A 22,709-nucleotide genomic window follows, 5' to 3' on the forward strand; every position below is an offset into this window, starting at 1 on the left:
ATAGACATGATAATGCTATTTGGTTAATTCTAAGATCACAACAGAAAAAGTGACAGTGACGCCATTGTAGGCCCCTAAATCAAGCACATGCTGACAATGGCCACGGCAGCTGTTCTGACAACCATATTTGTCACCTTGTACAGATGTGTATCTGTTAACTTGTCTCCAAAACTTTGTTGATGCTGCATTTGTGCCTACTGACTCTGTCACATTCCCGACACATTCATGTGTGTATTGTATCTGATGAACATGTTAATTTCTGAGGACGTGCACAACCACGCTCCAATCCGACGCACGATATAGCAGGCGGCCAACCTTAACCTAGGTTTGGTGTCTTTTGTCAGTCCCATCACCTGAGACAATTATAGTTGGGTGAAACATGCTGGGAGCTAAACTTTCTTGCGACATTGAGCTCAAGGTCTTTGTGACACACAAGAATCTCCACAATAACAAGATGACAGTATTAGGAGAGTGAAAACAAACTATCTTTGTACCAAACTGGTTTTAGTGAAGAATGAAAATAGAATAGAGAACCTGTCTTTTCTGATTCAAACAATATTCTGTGACTATCATTCAGCCACAAGCTCACAGTTAAACCTCTTTACACATACAAACTGATTTTATGTGTCTAAAGTATGACATTGACCTTTCCAGACAACAGCTGAGACCCTGGTGTTAATAGATGCAATTTAATTGTGCCCTCTGGTGTTTCCACACAAAAACTTTCGGGAGTCATAAACTCATTGAATTTATTCAATTATAATCATCTGTTTCATTGCTCAAAATGCATAGTTTCACATTCAGCTGATTCGTCTCAGCACTTATCTACTAAAGATAACTATGTGAATAAAGGTGTCAAAGTTAGATTGATTGCAGCATCAAAGAGTAGCAATATAAACACAGTACTGATAAAATACAAGTTGTGTAGAGAATAAGGTTATGTAAGTTCCTTTGTGCTGTGTCAAAGCACAACACAGTCTGTGGGTGGTCTTGTTGTATAAGTTGGGCTTCCTTATACAGTATATCTCTGGTACAGGCTATTCTTCTGCCATTTCAGTTTTCCTCATGGTCTTCCATTCATAGCTCCGGCTCCCACTGCACCATTGTCTCATTATTCTGGGTTTTGTAACAGGCAAGTGTTGAGGATGGCATTTTGGTTCTGTCTGTGTTCTATTTATTACCTGCTATTATTAGTATCGGTGAAGAGAAAGCGCGCGCAGAGACACACACACACACACACACACACACACACACACACACACACACACACACACACACACACACACACACACAGAGACAGGCAAGCAAGCGGTTTCCCAGGTTTAATGGGTGAGTCACTCTTCCGCTGAACAAGGTCTTATCTCCTGAGCAGGTTTATCCATGACTGTGAGAGCTGAGCCAGCCGAGCGGCTCACAGTACACGCTCAGTCTACACGGAGGGACGCGAGAAAAAAAGTGCCACTGATGAGATGCAGTGCACCAGGAGAACTGGATTAAAGGAAACCAGGCATAGATATGTGTGTTTGTGTGTGTTTTTGGTGACGGTCCCAGTGAAAGGTTTAACACCTACCACACACACACACACACACACACACACACACACACACCCCTTACCCCCTAGCTTATATATGTCTTTGTGTTTGTGCATGCGTATGTTTTTTTTTTTTTCAAACCCACTCAACACCCATCCTTTTCTCAACCTCACTTTCAATTCCTTTAAATATTCTTCATTCACAATGTCCTTCTGTCTGTTTATTTCTGCCGAGCTGTAGCTACTGCTGGAAGAACACCAGAGACGCAGAAAAGAAACAGAGACAGGAGGAGGAAAAAATATCTGACGCAGGAAGAGAATACTTGTTAGCTTGCTTATTAAACTGATTCCAACTTTGTTCCAGGACCAATAGCAACCACATTTGTGGATGTGCTTTTGTCAGACAAATATTTTGGAGTTGGCTGACTGGAACTAAACCTCCAGGTTGGGAGTGCAGATATGTGAAGGGGCTCACACCGTTGCCAGTAATGTAAAGTACTTGTCGCTCAGTTTTATTTTGTCTTTCAGGAAAATGACACGGGTGTTTCTGTTTCAATTGCCTGGCTAAAAACAGTGTCACAAACTACTGTGCAATAAATTTTTTTGATTTGTTTTGCCAAATGCATAAATGAGTAAACACTAAAGATATTTGTTTCTCTTTGTAGAATAAGTTTACTCCAGCTGTGCAACTGTTACAGTTACAGAAATGGACTCAAAACACCTGCAGAAACTTGTGCCAACAAAATGAACATTGATGTGTGACTAGCCTTAGTTGGCCAGTTAGGACAGAGGTGACAGAAATCTGTCATATTCACGACAAGAACATAAAAAGTCAATGGCAAATTTAGGATAAATTCCCACACAATTATTGTGGATGAAAAACCGTCAGTCCAAACGGTGTTGTGGTTGTTACTCTCATGAACGTAACAACCACAACAAATTCCCCCCACAATTTCAGCTTAGTCTGTGGATGAGTGCACATTCAGATATTTATTTGATGTTATTCTGTCCTTAGACTGTCCACCTCGAAAAAAAATGACCCCACAGGTCTGTTGAGCAAGCAGCTCTTTACGACCCATATTTACATTCTAAAGAACGTATTAAGAATGTCACTGCTGTCTCGAGGATGTGACGCAGTTCAGAAGATATTTTTCCTTGTTAGGAGGAGGCAGGTTGCTTCGATGGTTTGATACAACAATGGACTCGCCTCTCCTTTCTACCATGTTTAGGGACAGCTTTTTAAAAATGTACTGTTGCCATGACAATGAAAATGGTGTTACTTTAAGGCTGCAGTAACTTTTATGCACAAGTAATAATTCCCTAAACAAATGGTTTTTTTTATTTTTGTAGTTTGGTTTTTAATTTTAGAAACACTCCTGTGGGTTCTATTTGAGGTATAGGGAAAAAATATATGGTCGCATGAGTTGGAGAACTTGTTCCAGAATATGATTTATCCTTAATAATAACAGGCAGGGCAATGGTCTCTGTTTTTTTTCCTTTACCTATGTTACCCTATAGTTTTCTTGTCACTAGTTATAGGAACAAGTGTTGCTGTGCTGTCTGTCTCTGACTGTTGACAGCACAGTGTTTAACTAAAACTCAACTTTGATGTTATTTTGATAATAAATTGCTCCCCCACATCGAGACAGCTCTGCTGGACAGGCTGATGTGATGCAGAGGGGAGATAGGATGGGCGGAAAGTCTTCTTTTTCCTATAGTAATCATATTTCTGTCAGCCTTTACTTTATTACTGAAGATGTTTTGCATCATGTTTTATAAACTTAATGACATCACTATTCTTTAACGATCCCATTCTTCATGATCGAGTTTTTTTTTTTTTTTCCATATATTTAGGCGCGTGAAAGTCATCGAGGGTGTTTTAAAAAGAGAAAGAAACCCTGCTATAACACAATGAGAGGCTGCAGATGGTCCACAAGATAAAATAGTCCTCTGCGCTGTATTACAGTGGACTACAGAGCAAACCTGGCATTTTAGTACTCAGGGTATTTTGAGAGTGACTCACTCATGCCCTACTTCCAGCTCTGTTTCTGAGTCACAGCTACACTTCAGGAATTTTGGCAGACAAATTTTGGAGAGCTTACAGTGTTCAGATCCTTCAAGGGGAAAACTCACCTCCAAAGTGAAATTCTTACGTGTCAGGGCAACTCCGAAAAGGCTGAACAAAATGAACAATGGTGGATAAAAAGCGATGAATCGTTGGAATACTAACAATGAAAGTTGTTGAATCTCCGCAGCATCTGAACTGTGGAAGCACTTGAACTGCCCTCTCATAATAATAGCAACTTCAGTGGGTAACTCCACTTGGTTGCTGTTCATATTCACTATGACTAATCGAAAAAGTCTCCCAGTGTCTGTTTAACTGCTATTTCAGTTAAGACCGCTGCTTTGTTGGAGGTTCACCCCACCTCCTGCTCCACCACCTCCCTTTTTCTTTTTAAGCGTATTGAGTCATCGGCTCTCCTGACACATACAAACTGAAACCTTACTCATGTCTCTAAAAGCTTTCTCTTCCCCACCGGTGCTTCTGGAGGCTACCGAACACCAGTTAAAGCTGACCGATGATCACTTTCTCTCCTCTTTGTGTCTCTCATCTCTCCACTTACTGTACTCCCTCGCTGCCCTCTTTGTGTTTCCTTCCAGCTCACTAACATATTCATTTTCCCTCTCCTTTATCTCCCCTCCCCTTCATCTCCATCTCTTCTGCTCTCACTTTCACTCGCAGCGTGTATCACGTTTTCTCAATCTCGCCCACCAACTTGTCCGTGCTCTATTCTTAGCCAGACGGATTGTGGACCAACTGTGTCTTTCTTTGTGACTGTATGTCTGCTGTTATGTTTGTGTGTGTGTAGAACTGCATCTAAAACACTGCAACTAAGCCAGATACTAGATTTAAAGCACTGTGCCTGCAATCTAATGCAACCGTGGTAATCAAAGGGACAGCTTTCATTTTTCAAATATACTTATTCATTTTCTCACTGAGAATCAGATGAGAGAAAGATCAATGTCAATGAAGAATCAATACCAGTGTTGAATGTTGGCTCACTTGTTGCAGTAGTTCCTTGCTAGTGACAGTGAGCACTTGTCTCTGGCAATGGCTGCAATCATCCCTTTGTTCACTCTTTCAGTACTCTAATATAATAGACACTCAGGAGTTTACTGAGTAATAGCTAAGTTGCAATTTCAATGTCTTACCTGCATCGTCATTTTGCATCATTACTGGGTTGTTGAGTTGAGGATTGTACGCAGGAAGTACATTACAGTACATGCCATGGACACTTCTGCTGTGAGGTTTTTAAGTTCTCTGTCTGTCTGTCACCCGCAGGTTGACATTAAAACTAGTGGCCTATATAGAAAATAGTAATTTCAGACGCAGCAGCTGACTTACCAACCTGAGTCCTTCTTTTGTGACCAGGCCTTTACTGCATCTGGTTCCACACACAACTTCCTGTAAAACCACCAGCTATATATGAGGTTTTGACCCAGTTTGGTTTACCTTTTAAAAGAGTGAGGCAACCTAGCCGTTTCCTTCTATGTCCTGCAATAATGCTAAGCTAAGATAAACTGAGCCTACTGGCTACAGCATCCTATCTACTCACAGAGATGTTTTTTTTAGTGTAATTTATTTTTGTTTTGTTAATTTTTTCATTGACAGTATTTGAGTGCTTCAGTAAGAATTACGCAGCCAAATATTACCAGACCCAAATTCACTGTGTGGATATATGGAACTACCCATTCTCCATAGAGAATCGTTTCCACCTGTTGCATCCTACTGGGCGTAGAACTTAGGACGAAATTATTGGCGCAGCCTTTAACCAATCGGTATTGACCACTATACGGGCAGAAACTCAACTGCCACTGCAACTACCTTTAAGAAAAAGAAAGTGGCTGACATCAAAGCGAATGTTAATGCAAACAGGTTTCCAGACTATAATCACAGTTTGGAAAACTGAATCTGTAAGCAATAAGATGCAGAGCCAGGTTAAGAATGATGGCCAATAAAACACACGAAGGACATAATTAAAGTTATTTTAATGTAGTTATTTTATGCTCAGGGGAAAATATACTGAGCTGCAGTCCCAAAACTGACTTGCACCTTTGCACCCCTAAAGAGCTAGAGAGCAGTATTGATCTTCTCAACTTAATCTATGAAGCGGATAAACATTTTTATCAAACTATCACCATTGCTAATCTCTATGAAAATTGTGGAATTACAGTGTATTAAACAGCATATCAGAGCATTCACAAAACAGAGCCAGCTAAGGTGCTATTTCTCATATATTGCTGTCTGATCTGGCAACCCACACTGACACAATAAGAGCTCTCAGATTTGGCGACCTGGTTTGAAATCAAGCGAAAGTCCTTTGTGGCACCCCACCATGGCTTTAATGGGGAGTCTGTGTCACTGAGCTCACAAGTGTGGGAGGTGAGTCACCATGTTGTTTGTGTGTGGACATCCGTGTGTAAAATACCCATAATCAGGGTGTCATTACCATGCCTATAGAGTGCTGTAAACACACACTTACATAGAGCGTACAGAAGCGTGCTGCCGCCTGTCGTATGTTGCTGTGAAAGAAAAGGTGGACGGGGAGAGTAGCTTTTGGTGCATAGGAGCAACACACACACACACACACACACTTGTAGTTCCTTCCCAGCCAGTGCGAACATACAGTCAGATTGATTTCTAAATCTGTTTCATGGCACAGGGAGGCTGCTGCTGCACTGCAGGAAACGCTGAACAGGGGGGTTGGCTTAGTTTTTAGACTTAAATGGTATCTTCTCTGAAGCCTGAGTACAAGATATCTGTGAGATAGAGAGAACTTCCCTTGTCATACATTTTTTAGGGGAATTTTCTCAACTTAAATGTAAGTTTGTTTTTGTTGAGGATGTAATGATACTGTAACCTAAAAAAATTGTTTCATTAGATCAGAAGGAAATGGAAATAGGCAGCAAAGTGGTGCATTGGCTAGAATTGTCGCCTCACAGTGAAAACGTTCGAGGTTTGAATCCGGGCCTGGGCCTTTCTGTGCGGAGTTTGCATGTCCTCCCTGTGCCTGCGTGGGATTTTTCCGGGTACTCCGGCTTCCTCCCACCATCCAAAAACATGCATCTCAGGTTAATTGGTGATTCTACAAATTGTCCTTAGGTGTGAATGACAGCGTGACTGGTCTTTGTTTCTGTCTGTCTCCATGTGTTGGCCGTGTGATGGACCGGTGACCTGTCCAGGGTGAACCCTGAGTGTGGTCTGTTCATGCTGACAGAACCCCGGTGACGGCCACGATGCATGTCACACCTGCCTTTGCCCAAAGTGAGCTGGGAGAGACTCCAGCCCCCCCGTGACCCTGTTCAGGAGAAAGCGGGTATAGATCATGGATGGAAATGGAAATATCTCATTTCACTAGCTGAGTTTTACACTTCATTTATGATAAGAGAGTTTATTGTTCTGTTCTTTCTTTGTCTCTGCGGGTCTGTTGGTGGAAATTTATGTGAGCTGCTTAACATGCAGCTGAAGGTTTTGTGAGCATGCTTGGTTAATTTCCAGCCATCTGAAGTTATCTGTTTCTTCTCATCTGCATCTTCCCAATAAATCGTACAGCCATCTTGCATCATATGGTCATCAGCCCCAGAGTTGAGTAATCAAGAGGAAATTACATCTGAATTAGATTACTCTTTTGCTTATTGTAATTAATTGCCCTTAGATGAGAGCCCGTGTGGCACATTAACTCAGACAGACATCCTGGCACACATCAAAGGTTCAGATTTTAAGAAATCATTTCCTATGCAGCACGGTGCTGAGAAGAGCTAATCGCTTCACATTGGACCACTCCCTGGTCACACTTAACTCTCCGCCATGTTTATTTGTTTCTGCATGCTCTGTTAGAGTTAAATAACTGACTTAGAAAAGTGGGACACTGGCTGTGTCTCAAATGGCTGTTATAGAGAAAAGGATTTTTAAGAAGAACACACACACACACACACACACACACACACACACACACACACACACACACACACACACACATACAGAAAGTAACCAGGAAAGAAACACACACACATAGCAGTCAGACATAAAACAGTTCATAAACCTGATTACTACTGTGTACTGAACTGAACTGTTGGCATTACGTTGTAATAGTAAGGAGATTACGATAAAGATTAATACCACTCTCATACGTATATGGTAAATACGTAGCTGGAACCAGTAGGTGGTTAGCTTAGCTTAGCACAAAGAGTGAAAACGGGAGAAACTGCCAGCGGGGCTCTATCAGATGGGAACATCGACATACCAGCACCTCTAAAGCTTACAATTTAACATGTTACATGAGGGCTGGACAATATAAATCAATATTGTGATGTAGCAGTAGGTATCGTATTCGATTTTGGATATCATGTCGTTTTCCTGGTTTTAAAAGCTGCATTACAGGAAATTGATGCAATTTTATGAGTTTACCAGACTGTTTGAGCTGTTGTATTATTTGCATATGCTAACTTATTAGTTATATCCACATTGCTGATAATTATCAAATGTTATTGTGTAGGCTAAATATTTTGTGAAAGTGCTAATAATCATCCATACAATGTTGTCGCAGTATCGATATCGAGGTATATTGGACTGTACATATCGCCCAGCCCTGGTTACAAAATATTTGTTCAGAAAAACTAAAAAAATCCAATAAATCTTTCAATCCACATAAAAACAAATTTTTTTTAGAAGCATTTAGAAATATTACAGATATGCTTTTATTCGATGAAATGTATCATTCAGCACTGGACGTATAAAACACAGGTCACACCAGGACTATTTATGCTTTTTTTTTTTTTTTTCTTTGCAAGACAAAAATTCACAGTGTGCTGTTCAAATTGAACACATTTCCTTCTGTTTATATATTCTGAGATCATTAAAGCAACTAATAATGATCAAGGTGCCAGTGTCATATGGCCATGTACATCATTTTCATTTGTTTTATCCGGCGGGAGGAAGCAATGTACTGGTTGGGCTTATTCTGCATGAAATCAAAAGAAGAAATCAAAACATTTGGCCTCTTATTGTTGTTTGCGCTTTAATATGATACCGAGTGAGTGCAAATGAGTCTGTATACATCCTCTTAATCAGAGGACTTCAGTTGCGTAGGCGGTCCCTCAATGTGCCCCAGGACACATTCCTGTAAACACTGCATTGATACCTGTACTCAGAGATTGGATAACCCAACATGCTTTAATGCCAGGTGTGAACAGGACCTATGAACTTTCTGGTTTCATTATAGGCAGATTCCCCCAGCCTTCCGAGGCAGGTGAATGGGAATCAGTAAAATCAGAGAGTCACAAACAATGCTGAATTCTCACTGCTGAGCCTACATTTATAGATTTATTTTTTTTTGTGCAGTAAATGACCGGTGCCAGAACTCCAGGAAGTCTCTTTGTCTGGCCAAGAAATTCTCAAGCATTAAGTACACTTTTGTAGTTTTTGTAGAGATTAAACAAACTATAATGTGTTAATTAGTGAGCTTCAGCAATATTGGTAGCCAGGTTTTTTTTTTTTTTTTTTTACCTTTGGAGAGAGCCAGGGTAGCTGTCTCCCTGCTTCCCAGTCTTTCTAAGCTAAACTAACTGTATGCTGGCTCCAGCTACATAATGACTGCACAGACAAGAGAGCTGTATTCATCTCACCTACCTCTTGGCAAGAAAACAAATTTAGCACTTCCACCCAAATACTGAATTATTCCTTTACCACTAAAAAATACTCAAGGGTTTTTTTGTTGGTCAGATTCGATAATCACCAACTAGCCAGTTGATCAGTTGTCATCAGACTCTGATTCAGATGTTGCTACGTTCTGATTGGAGCACTTAAAAATTTGACATCATTTTTTGCAAGTAGAGCTCCACCCAAATCAAATAAGAGCTCAGGAAAAAAATAAATGTCCTGATATGAAACAACCAAAACAGTGGTTTAATGTATTATTAAGCTGATTACGAAGGTTTCCAGGTTTTCAGTTTCCCCGGGCAGTTGATGTGCTCTGTAGCAAAGCAGGCTGCTTATTGTGCTTGATGATATCTGAAACATGCTGAATGTGTTTCCTGGATTATATAAATGTGTTAAACATGCATGTCCTGGAGAGTAAAACCATTAAACACATCTACATAAGTTTTGAATTTGCTTAATAGAGTCTACCCACACGTGTTTGCTGACATGATCCACGTTGAAAGAGATTCACAATACCTGACATAACAAGTGCTATAAATCTGTTTTGAGTTAAAAGTCTGTGTCAGCTGTGTAATGTATGAATATGGCTCTGAATCACAGATTCTGTTTAGTCTCTTGTGTTACTTAAGCTTCTACCTTGAATCTTTCCTTTTTTTTTTTGTCCTAATTTAGCAGGGGTCCGGCAGTAGAGATACCACAACAGATCTTTCATCTCCAACACCCATGCTTGGTTACTGTTGCTATGCATGGTGGGTCGTTGGCGTCACTGGTGCATCCAATAGGCATGTCGGCGCAGCCGGGGAGTCTAAAAACAGCATTCTATATTACAGCATATAATGAGAAAGACTTCATCAGTGTTCTCTCCAAATGTCAGAGCAGCTTTAATGATCTGCTGTGCACACATACACGCACATACACGCGCACGCACACACACACACACACACACACACACACACACACGCGCGCACGCGCGCACGCACGCACACACAAATTATATTTCATATGTGAGTGTGCGTGCAGTCGCTGTGTGTGGCTCTTTTCTGCATTGTTAGCGTTTTCAGTAATCCCACCTTACTTTATTTCCCTCTCTGCTATTAATTCTCACCACTGAAGCTCTTCAATCTCTCCGGCCACACCACTTCTATCTATCTCCCATCCACATATTCCTCCCCATGACATGATCTTGCCTTGCCATGGTTATCAAACATGTGACTTGCATAAGTAACTCCAAGAAATTGTCGTTTGTTCGTTTTTTTTACTCAGAAAAAGAAAGTTTTGAGTGTGTGATTGCTCCCCAGGCTGCACATTTCTGTGAGATTCATGTGCGTGTTTCCAGGAACGATGTATTACTCATCATAGTGAAGCCAACAGGGGACACTTTAACAGCCTTGGAGCACACAAAGACCAAGAAACCCTCTCCTCTACCACAATAAAGCAGAAAAGCTTATGTAATGTTGTTATTTTAGCTGCTCAGGTGGCATATATGTTAGATAACTTCTAATTACCTCTTCCAGGATGTGTGTGTATTTTATGATAGAACCGTATACCAAAGTTAGTTCACCAGCAGGACAGGAGGAAATACACTAAATAATTTATGGGATAGAGTGGGAAATAAGATAAGAGTTGTGTGTTAAAGATGGACGGAAGCCAAAGAACTGGAAGACTGTGAGAAAAGAAAAGTGGGGGGAAATAGAAGTGAGAGGGAATGATTCAGAAAGACGGACAAAGCTAGCAGAAGAAAAAGGAATTGGTGTGTAAGGAGGGTAAAGAAACAATGGAGCGAGGATAAGAAAAAAGATAGCAAGCAAACAAAGAGCTGGAGATAAAGAGCAAGCAATAAAAGAAAGAGGAGTTTTAGGAGATGTGATTCAAAGATGGAGAGAGAGAGAAAAATATAGCGGTGGCTGATTAAAGAGGGGAGACTTGTGGAGAGGACAATATGAGCAGAGAAAGACAGAGTGAGGGGAAAGGCTTATGAGCGAACATGCCGGCCGGGGCTCTTGGTGCAATGCAGAAGGCATTGCCATGGAAACGAATGGAGGGAAAGCGCAGACGAGGAGGAGGGGATTAAATAGGAAGGAAGAGATCACTGCTTCATGTAGAGGGGTGGGGGGTGGGGGGGTTTGATGAGAGGGGAGGGCCTGCAGACAAATGAGTAACAAGTGTGGATAGTTATATGAAAAGCTTTTGATAGTTTTATACTATACAATGTCCCACTTGTGCGTATGAACTCACTCACAAGGATTTGTTTCGATAGAGTCATTACCACAATAGACACGTTTGATACTTCAAAAACACTCGCAGCCTAATTATGTTTCACACAATACTCTTCAACAGGCCTGTGTGGCTCGATTATGAATAAGGGCAGAGTTCAGGTTGGCGTTGCTGTGAGGGCGTTGGTCCAGGTTGAAGTCTAAAGTGCAGGAGTTCCAGTCAGGTGTTACCTCGATAAATTCATTTCAAAAAAGGTAATGGGGGCTGGGGGATGAGCCTGTCGCCATGGTGCCAGTTGTCTCAGGTGGCATTGTCTGGGTCCAGATCCGAGGGTGGTGGTTGTCATGGCAGCAGGAGTGCATGGAGTTTGTCTGGGTGTCATGCTACAAACACACACACACGCACGCACACACGCACGCACGCACACACACACACACACACACACACACACACACACACACACACACACACACACACACACACACACAAGACTCCCCTTCTGTCACACACACACACACACACACGCACACTCGCACACGCACACACACACACACACACACTGTCTGTTGGAAATATTCTTCACTGCAAGATTATAAATAGAAGGCAGCAGAAGGCAGCACCCCTCTCCTCGTCTCCAGCACCCATGGGACCCTTTCATTCTCATCTTCTTCACCCATCGCTCCTCAACACTTGCCCTCTCTCCTTCGTGTCACTCTTCATCCCTCTTTCAAAGCCCTCTGTCCTCTTCTGTCTTTATCTCTTCAAACCTGCCAAAGTCTCATACAGTGGCTTTGTTTGCTATTTGTTTATGCCCATAGTGATGGGGATGATGCAACTATGCGTGGTTGTCATGGAAATGAGACGGGCATGTGAGGATGCTTAATGAGATTGGACTTGCTCAGGCTAATGAAGTGGGACGGCTGTACCTGGGTGTGCGCTTAAGTGACAACAATGAGCCACCGCTTGTTAAAAGTCTCCTCTGGTGACTTCCCTGCACCACTGAACTATCTGAGATGTTTGAGTTTCTACAGCAACTGCAGCTGCAGGCATAATGAGCCGCCCAGATGCAACGCAAAAACTGAAGAAGTTAAAACGGTCACTGGTCTTGTTGTTGCTTTGATAACCAGTGATTTACCTCAGAATTAACAAATTCAGTGAAGGAGGAAAACTTTTAATCCCCGCTGCAGGATTTAAGAACATATGCGTGTCCAGAAGGCTCCTGTCAAAATGGGTGTCCCAGAAATTAGTCAGAGACTTTGTCGAGGTCTTTATAAGCAAGCTTCGCTGACATGATGGCTCAGAGCTGCTTCCTCATCCTCCTTTGTGACTAAAAGGTCAGCATGTAGCCCAGACTGCTCACATGCAGACTGTGTGAGGACATGATGGCTGCCGAGTGTGAGCATGACCATTTTGTGTGAATCTGTGTCTCTTTAGATTGGGATGTTGGTGTGAAATTGAGCACATTCTCCTTTGGTACTTTGTAAAACGGGTGTACGTAAACACAATTGATTACTCAAATGTGATCAATGCATCAATATAAAGTACTAGGGCTACAGTTAACACCATTTCATTATCAGTTAATCTCCTCTGATATTTGCCTATTAAATGTCATATAATAGTTTGAAATGGCTACAATAAACCCCAATGTGTCAAGGAGACCAAGGTTAACGTCTTTGTGTTTTCACCATACAAAACATAGATACCTAGGTTGCTGTAAAATGTGACAAAGAAGAGCAACATTTTAAAATCGGCTATCAGCGAATATTTGACTCTTTTGCTTAAAAAAACGTACTGACATGATTTCTCTTATCAAAACAGTTGCTAATTAATTTGATCTCTCCTACTCATCGATAAATTGACTTAAGCTGGCTTCAGATTCAGTGTGTATATGTATGTAAAGTGGCCGGAGGTGCTCCAGTGAGGTCTTAGCCTGCATTGCCATGGTGGCTCTTTGGACCCGAAGAACTGTGGGTAATGTTGCAAGAAAGAAAAATGCGGCAGTGATTGAAGAGTTCAGGTTGTCTGCTAAAACTGCACGAGTGCACAACCTCACATGTCACATCCTGAATTCCAAATCTCTGCAATTGTGCCTGACTACTTTTTCAGCCTGTCAAGTCAGTCAGAGATACAGTCTGTCATTAGAGGGTATGATGTCCTGAAAGCTTCTTCAGGGGTTAGCAGCTCTCCGGCTTGCTCTTATTCTCCTAGTGTCAGCAGAGCTGTAAAGCCTAAATACGCCTCCCCCACCCTCATCTTCTGCGCTCAATCCTCTTGACTCTCTTTCTACCCTGCCACCCACAACACTCCTCGTGCTGCCAATTTGTGTATGTGTTTCTGCCTCCCAGGTTGAGGCTCAGGAGTCCCCCTAAAACGTTATTGCCCCCTATACTCGCGGCAGCCGTTGCAAAGGGGGCTCTGCACATTTAAAATGGACTGTAGTAATACCTGCGAAGTGGAGACTTTTCAACAGTGCAGGGACATCCCAGTGGATATTAGGTGAGATTGCTTTCTCGCCTGAGTGAACTTGCTTCAAAATAAATAGTGGAGAGATGGGTGTTCTCAAGGCAAACTTAAATTCTTCCTCATTTCGAGCAGGTAGATTTGAAAAGGCAAACATCTTGGATAGCACCTGTAAAGCCCATCTCACAGACAAATACATTTGAGAGAAACATCCATCCTCAGTCAGTTTCAGGTATTTTTTTTATAAAACAGCAAAGCATTTATACAACAGAGAACTTGCCTAAGGAAACTATTATTTATTATTTTAACATCTGCAGAGCATGTAAAAGCTCCTAAAAGGTCACATCATTTCATATCACGTTTGTAAAGTGCACGGGCAGCAGGTCCACATGAATGGCATATCCAGCAGGCCCTGTGTAATACCTGATTTCCTTATCAGACAGCTCTGTGACTTCCTCTGATTATTATGCTCAGTGGATTACCCTGATGAAATAAGGGCACTTAACGAAGGAGATGTGACACGTGTGTCTTTCAGACGGTGGGACGAAGAAGCTTCGCAGCACCATCCGACGGAGCACGGAGACCGGCATCGCCGTGGAGATGAGGAACCGAGTGACACGGCAGGGCAGCAAGGACTCAACCGATGGCAGCACCAACTCAAATAGCTCTGATGGAACGTACGTGTCCGACCAAGACTTAATCCATCCATCCATCCATCCATCCATCCATCCATCCATCCATCCATATACAGTACCCATTTATCCATCATTGTTCTGTTTCTTGTCTCTCAGGTTTGTCTTCCCCACCACACGCCTCGGGCCTGAGAGCCAGTTCAGTGACTTTCTGGATGGACTAGGCCCCGCTCAGATCGTAGGCCGGCAAACACTAGCTACACCCCCCATGGGTATGCCACCAGCATCACTTCTCATTCTCCTCTAGTACTTTCAGTTTAAGAGGATTCATCTGTTATGTTTGGTCGTATTTGATTGCACAAATGTAGGAGAAAGATATATTTGTCAAACATCTGTAAAACACAGCATATCACACATATCACTACAGTCAGGTAATTAAAGCCGCAAAACAAGATAATCTAAATCCTCTATGGGAGGATGTCAGGCAGTCACATTCTCGTCTTTAGCTTTTTACTAACTTACAACCTCTTAGATGCACAGCAGAATCTAAAAATACTACACAATACTAGTGTGTTCGCTCAGCACGGATGAAATTATTCTTGCATGAGGTATAAATCTTTCATGCAAAGGTCACTGGATGTGAAAAAAAACAGCAAAACAGAGCACTGGGCTTCACCATACCTGGTGGTGAAGACGGTCTTGCAGCTCTGTGTGGCCCTCTGCTGGCAGACATCGACAGTTGCATCTTCAATTCAAGCTCTCAACAGATGGACTGAGCAGCTCCATTTGAAACTTCACTTTTATTTAGATTATTGTGATCATTATAGGACTGTTAGAAGTGGTGTTTTTTTTTCTCTCCCTGCAGGGGATGTCCATGTAGGCATGGTAGACAGAGGAGGGCAGCTGGAGGTGGAGGTCAACCAGGCCAGAGGGTTGATCCCCAAACCGGGCTCCAAGAACATACCAGGTACTGACTTCAAAACTGATTGTCTGTTGACTTTGCAGCATGTACAGGAGGTTGAACGTTTTTTATTCTTGTGTGTCTGTGTGTGTGTTTGTGTTTGTGTGTGTTTCAGCAACCTATGTGAAGGTGTATGTCCTGGAGAACGGCATGTGCTTGGCCAAGAAGAAAACCAAAGTAGTGAAGAAGAATCTGGACCCCACCTACCAGCAGGCACTGTTGTTTGATGAGAGTCCTCAGGGAAAAGTCCTACAGGTTGTTTTTGCTTTCCTCTTTTCCCACTTCTTTTGATTTCCTGCTGACCATTCCCACACCTGATAAACAAACATAACGTTCATAAATGTCCACCTTCTGTCGTTTCAGTTATAATTGGGAGTTAAAATGTTTCAGTTTTACTCATTTTAAAGTGTAAAATCACCATGTAACATGATCTGAAAATGCTTTACAATTGGAAAATACAGAAAGTGCAACAAGCAAAAAATAATAATAAACAAACATCAATGTTAGAAAAAAAAAAAAAGTATCAACCTAGGTCTTTAACAGAATAACTAGGGAATGATTCAAGGTCACCTGAGCCAGCACTAATTGTAAGCTTTATAGAAAGGACAGCTTTAAGCCTAAACCTACAAATATAAAGATTTGATTTGACATTAACTAAGCAACAGAGGTCAAAACTCCAGCAACACTTGTGAAATATATAGAAACTTTAATGTTAGACCAACACGTATCAGTTTGTGGCCGTCATCAGAGCTCTGTTAGGGTGGTGTTGTTCTTGTGTTGTGAATGTGTCTCAGACTCGCAGGATAGGGCCACAAGCTTACCTACGTCAGTCTAACATTAAAGTTATTCTTCGTACTACAAGTGTTGCTGGAGTTTTGACCTCTGCAGAGTCTTATTCCTTCTCCAGGCACCTTGGTAGTAGATTCATTTGTGTCAGAAACCCCCATCCTGCTTCTACATTAACCAAACAACCCATCAACTGTCAGCATAGTCTGATTCAAATTCTTATTGGTGCATCATCTTTTTTAGAAATGGTCCAACCACTTTACACCAGTGAGCATAGATACAAAATAAAAAATAATTTACAAAAATCTCTCATGCGAAATGACCAAAACTGTTTAAACTTTGGCAAAGAATCATGTAGGTCCCCCTTTATTCAAACAAAGCTGATGGGATTTACTGTCATCTCTCCTCCAGGTAATAGTGTGGGGGGATTACGGGCGTATGGACCACAAGTGCTTCATGGGAATGGCCCAGATCCTTCTGGAGGACTTGGACCTGTCTGCCACAGTCAGCGGCTGGTACAAGCTGTTCCCTACCTCCTCTCTGGCAGACCCCAGCATCGGACCCCTCACCAGACGCCTCTCACAGTCCTCCCTGGAGAGCGCCACCAGCCCCTCATGCACCTAGACACCCAGGAGACACCCACATGCACGAGCACAGGCAGAGTCATGCAGACACAGACACACGTACTGTAAATACACAGCGACTGTATTTGAAGCGCAAGACAGATAGGCATACACACACACATGCATACATACATACATACATACATATATACTCCCATCTGTGCAGGAATACATACAGGTACCTGATCTCACCCACATTAACACACAAACACGCTGCCACAACCTTTACTGGACACTACTGAACGCTCATATTGTCACCCACTGATCAGTGTTAGTTGACAAAACCGTCAGCAACTCAAAGTAATTAACCTGAACATGTAGCATTTTCTCACCCACCCATTTCAACATTTCATACCCAACAAACCAGGATTCATCGGGTGCCATGTTCTGCATTCCAAGTTACCAGATTTCTGTGGCACGACTCATCGCAGGGTCATCCCAACGTCCGTTTCTAAACTCTCTATGCCAAACTAAGAAAAAAACACTTTATTTTTTAAAACCAAAGCAATTGTTATTGTTGTTATTATTACTATAAGTCGTAGGTGATCTAGTATACAATATAAAGTATGGATATGTAGCAGAGTCAATGACTTAGATGTAATGCAAAAAAAGAAGATACACTTTACACACACAGACACGAGCTGAGAACGGTAGGCCGAACACATGAAACACACCTGGGTATTCACATAATGGCTATTATGTGAGGTAGCAACACTGCTATTCTATCATTTTCACAGGGCAGAGTTTATACATAGATATATATATATATCTGAATAGATAGATAAATACTTATTTGTGTTTATATATGTATCGGCTGCATTCTGCATGTTTGCTTGCAAGACATTTTAAAGTGCTTCAATCTTTTTTTTTTTTTTCGCTTGCCTTGGCCGATGTAACAGGAGTATAGTGCCACTTTATTTTGCGATTTGTCCTGAGAAACGAGCACTGCACTGAGTTAGGGAGAAGGAGAGGGCTTCGGCAACAGGGAGACTATCATAGCTATCTGCAGACGAAGAGAACAAAGTAGTCAGCCAGCCACGCATTTGCTAATGAACACCACATTTAGGATCCTGCCTTCACCTGTAGAGCATCAGACTGTCGTAGCACAGGGCGGTTAGCACAAAGGCGTTCTGGGAAATGTGACCAGCTCTAGTCTGGGGTTCTCGTGTCCCACATCCAGGGGGTGCCACAGTCCCACTCTCTCTACCAGCACCTAGACTTGTTTGAACTTCCTGTCGATTTCCCCCGTTTTGATGTCATCATCTCTTCCTATTTGATGAAGGATGCAGGAAGGTGGCGAGCATGCCTACGCCTCTCTCCACTTCTGGCTGGATCACAGCCAGACACACAAACACAGGCAGACACCCACACAGCTGGTATCAACTACAACCTTTAACCCTCCTTCCTTTCTCTCTGGTCGCACCTCTCTGTCTCACGGACTGTAACTAAACCAGTTGTAAATGTGTAAACACATATTTGATTCCAGATGAGTTTTTCTTTTAGTTATCTGACTATTATAGCAGTATTACTTCGCGAGCATATACAGTAACCTGCCATACGTGGTAGTTTTACTTGTTTCAGGTGCAATATGTCGGTAACATCTCCCTCAGCATTCTTCTATTTACTGTCAGGCAGTGAGTTTGTGTTTAGGACAGCACTTTACTGTAAAATATGTATTATTTTTTAACTCTGAACTTGCAGTGGTTGACTACGTGTTAATTTATTTTTATTTCATGTTGTCACGCTGCACTTCAAGTCTCTGAATTTTTTTTATTCCAGCATGGAAATATAACTGAGAGTGTATTTTTAATTGAAAGTCTCACTAGAACAGCAGAAACAGGTCAGTTTAGCAAAAATTGTACAATTGTACATCGTTATAAATCTTGTACAGTATAGGCTTAGTCCAAAACATTACATTAAAATCACATTTGAGGCTTAAAAATAGTCCATTTGGACACATGCTTCTTTTCCTGATCTAAAAACGGTAAGACAGACCTGCTGGCTGTTAAATGTGCAATGTTTGGGTCTTCACTGACAGTACAGGAGTAGCACACCAAACTGACCTACTGGAGTTTGCTGCTTTCTTTAAAATTAAGGTCTTATCTGTTTCTTCATTGTTTTTGTTTTTTTTGAGTGTTTTGAATCTGTCTGTGTAGAGACCAACATCAAATCTTGTTTATGGGTAAAGACACTAAAGACTGTTGTATTTTAGCTGCGTAAAGAGAGTTGACAGTTTGAAGCTATAGCCTATTAAAAGCTCGCATGTGTTTATGAGCTCACATTGGGTTTTATCACCACCATATGTTCTGTAGTCTGCTAAGAGCTCTGTAGCTCATTCCTCTCTTCATCTTTTGACAAAAAGGGAAAATCTGAGACATTTAGACTTCTCAGCACCTCAGACCAACATGATTCACATTTCAACGCTCTTTGAACTTTGGATAAAGGGATGTCTGGCATTCTTGAATTTGTTTGGGAGGGGGGTTGATGGTCGTTTTTGACCCCTCCCATCATGTACACAACCCTTTTTAGAGTTAAGGTCTGGGTTCCAATTTGTTTTATGTTTTGGAGCTATTCCTTGCTGGATCTGTATTTGTATGGTCACGTATATGAAGTAATTTTATGTACCTTATTGATTTGTATCTATTTTTCGTGCACAGCTGGCATGATATAAAAATAAGGATTTGCACACATTCTCTTTAGTGTGCGCCATTTATGAAGACAAAAAAGCCTAGTTGACAAGAAAGAAATTAAAGAGAAAGAATATAAAACAATTTTGTTTTTTAAGAAATCTAAATGAACTTTTTAGACATATATTACTTCTCTGCTGAATGTTCAGTTCCCAGTAAACTCTTTAAAGTACTGTTAATATGTAATTTCCAAATGTTTTGGAGCTTTTATGAGACTGTATGTGTCCCTTTGCTATATATTGATTCTCCGCAAAAAAAAATCAACCGCTTTTAATGATTGATAACAGGAAAAAGAGATGATGCAAAGAAATGTATAGTTATGATACAAGAAGCGAATTTATGGCAGGCAGAGAGCATTTGCCAAATTTGTCCAAATCGTTTGATTCCTTCAACCAAAAGGAGAAATAAAAAATATTGCTTTTTTTCAAAGTGTAGCGTGGGTGTATGTCGATTAATGGGGTGCATTTAATGTAACGTGTGATGCGTAATGAGTGGCAGGGCAGCAGGATGTGAGTGAGAAAGAAAGATTTGAATATGTAGATATTGATTGAAAATCCACCTTTAAAGTTGGGCACCACAACGAGGAGAATCTGAGAATCAGGGTTTTTAGATATGAACGTAAACGTCTTTTTCTCTTGTCAGTGCTTTTGTCACGGATTAGAAAAACATTCCTTTATTGTCCCATGATTATCATGCATCGTCTCACACAGGGTCATTGTATTTATTTGGACATTTATTTGAAGTCCACTGACTTTATTGTGTTTAAGAAACTATCACAAGGTGGAAAAGGGGGTTGAAGCCTCATAAAAGCGGCAGAGTTTCACTATGGCAGGATAGAGTCACAGCATGTTGTCAAGAGTCTTCAGAGTTATGTGAGCTGAGCGTTGCATAGATGTGAAGTTAGACGCATAAATCGTGTGGATTCATCAAAGAGTTGGTTGGAGCAGTTATGTGGAAACAGCACAGAACATGTAGAGCTTGACGTGGCTCAGCTGAGATTTGAATGGAAAAGCTGTGGATGCTTTGAATGTAAATCCCCATAGACTTGCTCACTTCTCTGTAAAACCCCAATTTTTTTTAACCCAGTTTTATTGTGTGCGAAATGTTAATAATACATCTTTAATCAGCCTGAAGTATCTCTTGGGTACAACGTTGAAAACGTATCTTATTTTTGTAAGGACAGACTTATTATTCAGAGAAGGAGGGGAGAGAGTGAGAGAGGCGCTACGGGCAAAACCTGCCTTTAGATATTTGCAAAAATGAGGGCTTGTTCAATTTACAATGGCCTTACTTTGTGTCGGAGACATTGCTTTCACTATTGTAGCACACAACTGAAAGTTTTGAAAAATGTATTTTGCTTGGAATATTGTACTGAAGTTATATATGTGTATATGTATAGTTTTATGAATGTATTTCTAAATCCTTACACCAGAATGGAGTGCAATTTTTTCGTCATCTTGTTTGCTATATTGTCCCTTTGAAGACTTTCCAGGGACCTCGCCTGCACCTGTTTGGGTGGCCCCTACTTTTACTGTATTGTATACTGTATGTCTTATTATTTGTGTTTAAAAAAACAAAACAGCTGTGTTTGAAACAAGCATGAATTCTGTCTGGCGAAATGCATTTCTTATTTATTTAAACCGCCACGATGGGTTTGGAGCGGAAAAGGATTGCTATTACTCCCCCTGCACCGATTAACTTATCGATTTATCTATCGAGCTGATGGAATTGTTCTATTTGTACTTTGAATTAGAAAATGTTTGCCGCATGGTTACTCCGAGAATTTTCTTGTATTTAATCTTTATGGTGGTATGAATATGATGATACTAATTATGAGAAAAACAAATTAGACCCAGTACAATATCAAAGGCAATTCAATGAGGTGCAAAATAATTGTCAAAAATGCTGTATTTTAAAGTAGCATGGACTTAGCCTTATACTTCTGAACTACTTCTTCTGGCAATAACCATTGCTGTAGCCTCTACTGTATGCTGGGGCCTTAACTCTTGGCCTCCTACTCATTCTTTAAAGTTGGGGATGTGGTTTCAAGCACTAGAAGCAATTTAGACTCGACAGAGCATGCAATGCATCGTGAATACCTGGTATATTATGATAGCCCTCATGAGCAACAGATTTTAGTTTCGTTTTACCTGAAATATGCCCGTTTTCCAGTGTAGCAGCTGTCGACGAGGACAAAACAGACATCACTACTGTAGCTGAGCAGCATATTAGAGGTTTGCTGCTGAATGTTGTCTTCATTCACATTTATAAATGTCGGTAATCACAGCACAAGTTTCCTGAGTAGCCATTCTGTCCTTTCTCGCTGTGTGTCAGACTATATTAAGGCTATAGTAGCTCCCCTCCCCACTGTCAAGACAACCTTCGTCTTATCATGCCCAGCACAGCACAAAATACAACGTGAACTACTGGTTTAACTCAAAGCCTCTACATGAGGCAAACCGTTTGGGTAATTAAATAATTTTTAATGGACCACAAATACATTCCCAAGCACATGTAGTTGACTGATACCACAAATGTGGTGTTTCAAAGCATCTAGTAAAATGAACAAATCATTCAGCCCAGTTTAATTGGCTCGCTGGTGTTGGTAAATGAGCGGTTGTCTTTTCTGAACTGGCCTTAAACTTTCCACAGAGGAGTGTTCACAGAGTACATTTTAAAAAGGGCGACGCGTAGCAGGCCGTCTGATGAAGAGATGTGGTTTATGGCAAAGAGGAAAAAGGGAGCTGTAATTTTATACCTGTGCTTTGTAAATGTTTTCTATGTGCAGTATTTGATAATGTAAAACTGGTATTTTTGTGGTTTGTACGCTGCAAAATTGATTACTTAAGGTGCACGTAGTTTTGTAAGAAAATAGAACCAAACTGAGGGGGAAAAAAAATAATTATTTGGGATTCAGAAGCCTGTATTTGCATGCCCTTTGACATCTGGACGCAAAGTCAATAAAGTTTATTTGAATCACAAATATTTCTGTGTATTTCATTGGGTGCATTCGACTTTATGCGGCTTAACGTGATGCATGCTGCCCTTACAACGTTGCATGATGGTTAGAAATTTCGTCCAACATTAGCCGGCAT

At 41.2% G+C, this 22,709-nt stretch overlaps 1 protein-coding gene across 2 annotated transcripts in view; it reads left to right on the forward strand.

Annotated features, from left to right (window-relative positions):
- The window catches only part of rims3 (regulating synaptic membrane exocytosis 3), a 41,700-nt gene extending 19,103 nt beyond the window's left edge, over window positions 1–22,597 (forward strand). For both annotated transcript variants that reach the window (XM_069175723.1, XM_069175722.1), the window contains exons 3-7: window positions 14,461–14,602; window positions 14,717–14,829; window positions 15,423–15,524; window positions 15,634–15,773; window positions 16,716–22,597. In XM_069175723.1, the coding sequence (XP_069031824.1) occupies window positions 14,461–14,602; window positions 14,717–14,829; window positions 15,423–15,524; window positions 15,634–15,773; window positions 16,716–16,928 (710 nt within the window). In that variant the 3' untranslated portion in view covers window positions 16,929–22,597. The remainder of the gene's footprint in view (window positions 1–14,460; window positions 14,603–14,716; window positions 14,830–15,422; window positions 15,525–15,633; window positions 15,774–16,715) is intronic.
- Window positions 22,598–22,709: the final 112 nt, after the last annotated feature.

Source organism: Embiotoca jacksoni, unplaced genomic scaffold (assembly GCF_022577435.1).
Source record: "Embiotoca jacksoni isolate LCO1_2020_lvr unplaced genomic scaffold, fEmbJac1.0.p SCAF_7, whole genome shotgun sequence".
NCBI lineage: Eukaryota > Metazoa > Chordata > Actinopteri > Embiotocidae > Embiotoca > Embiotoca jacksoni.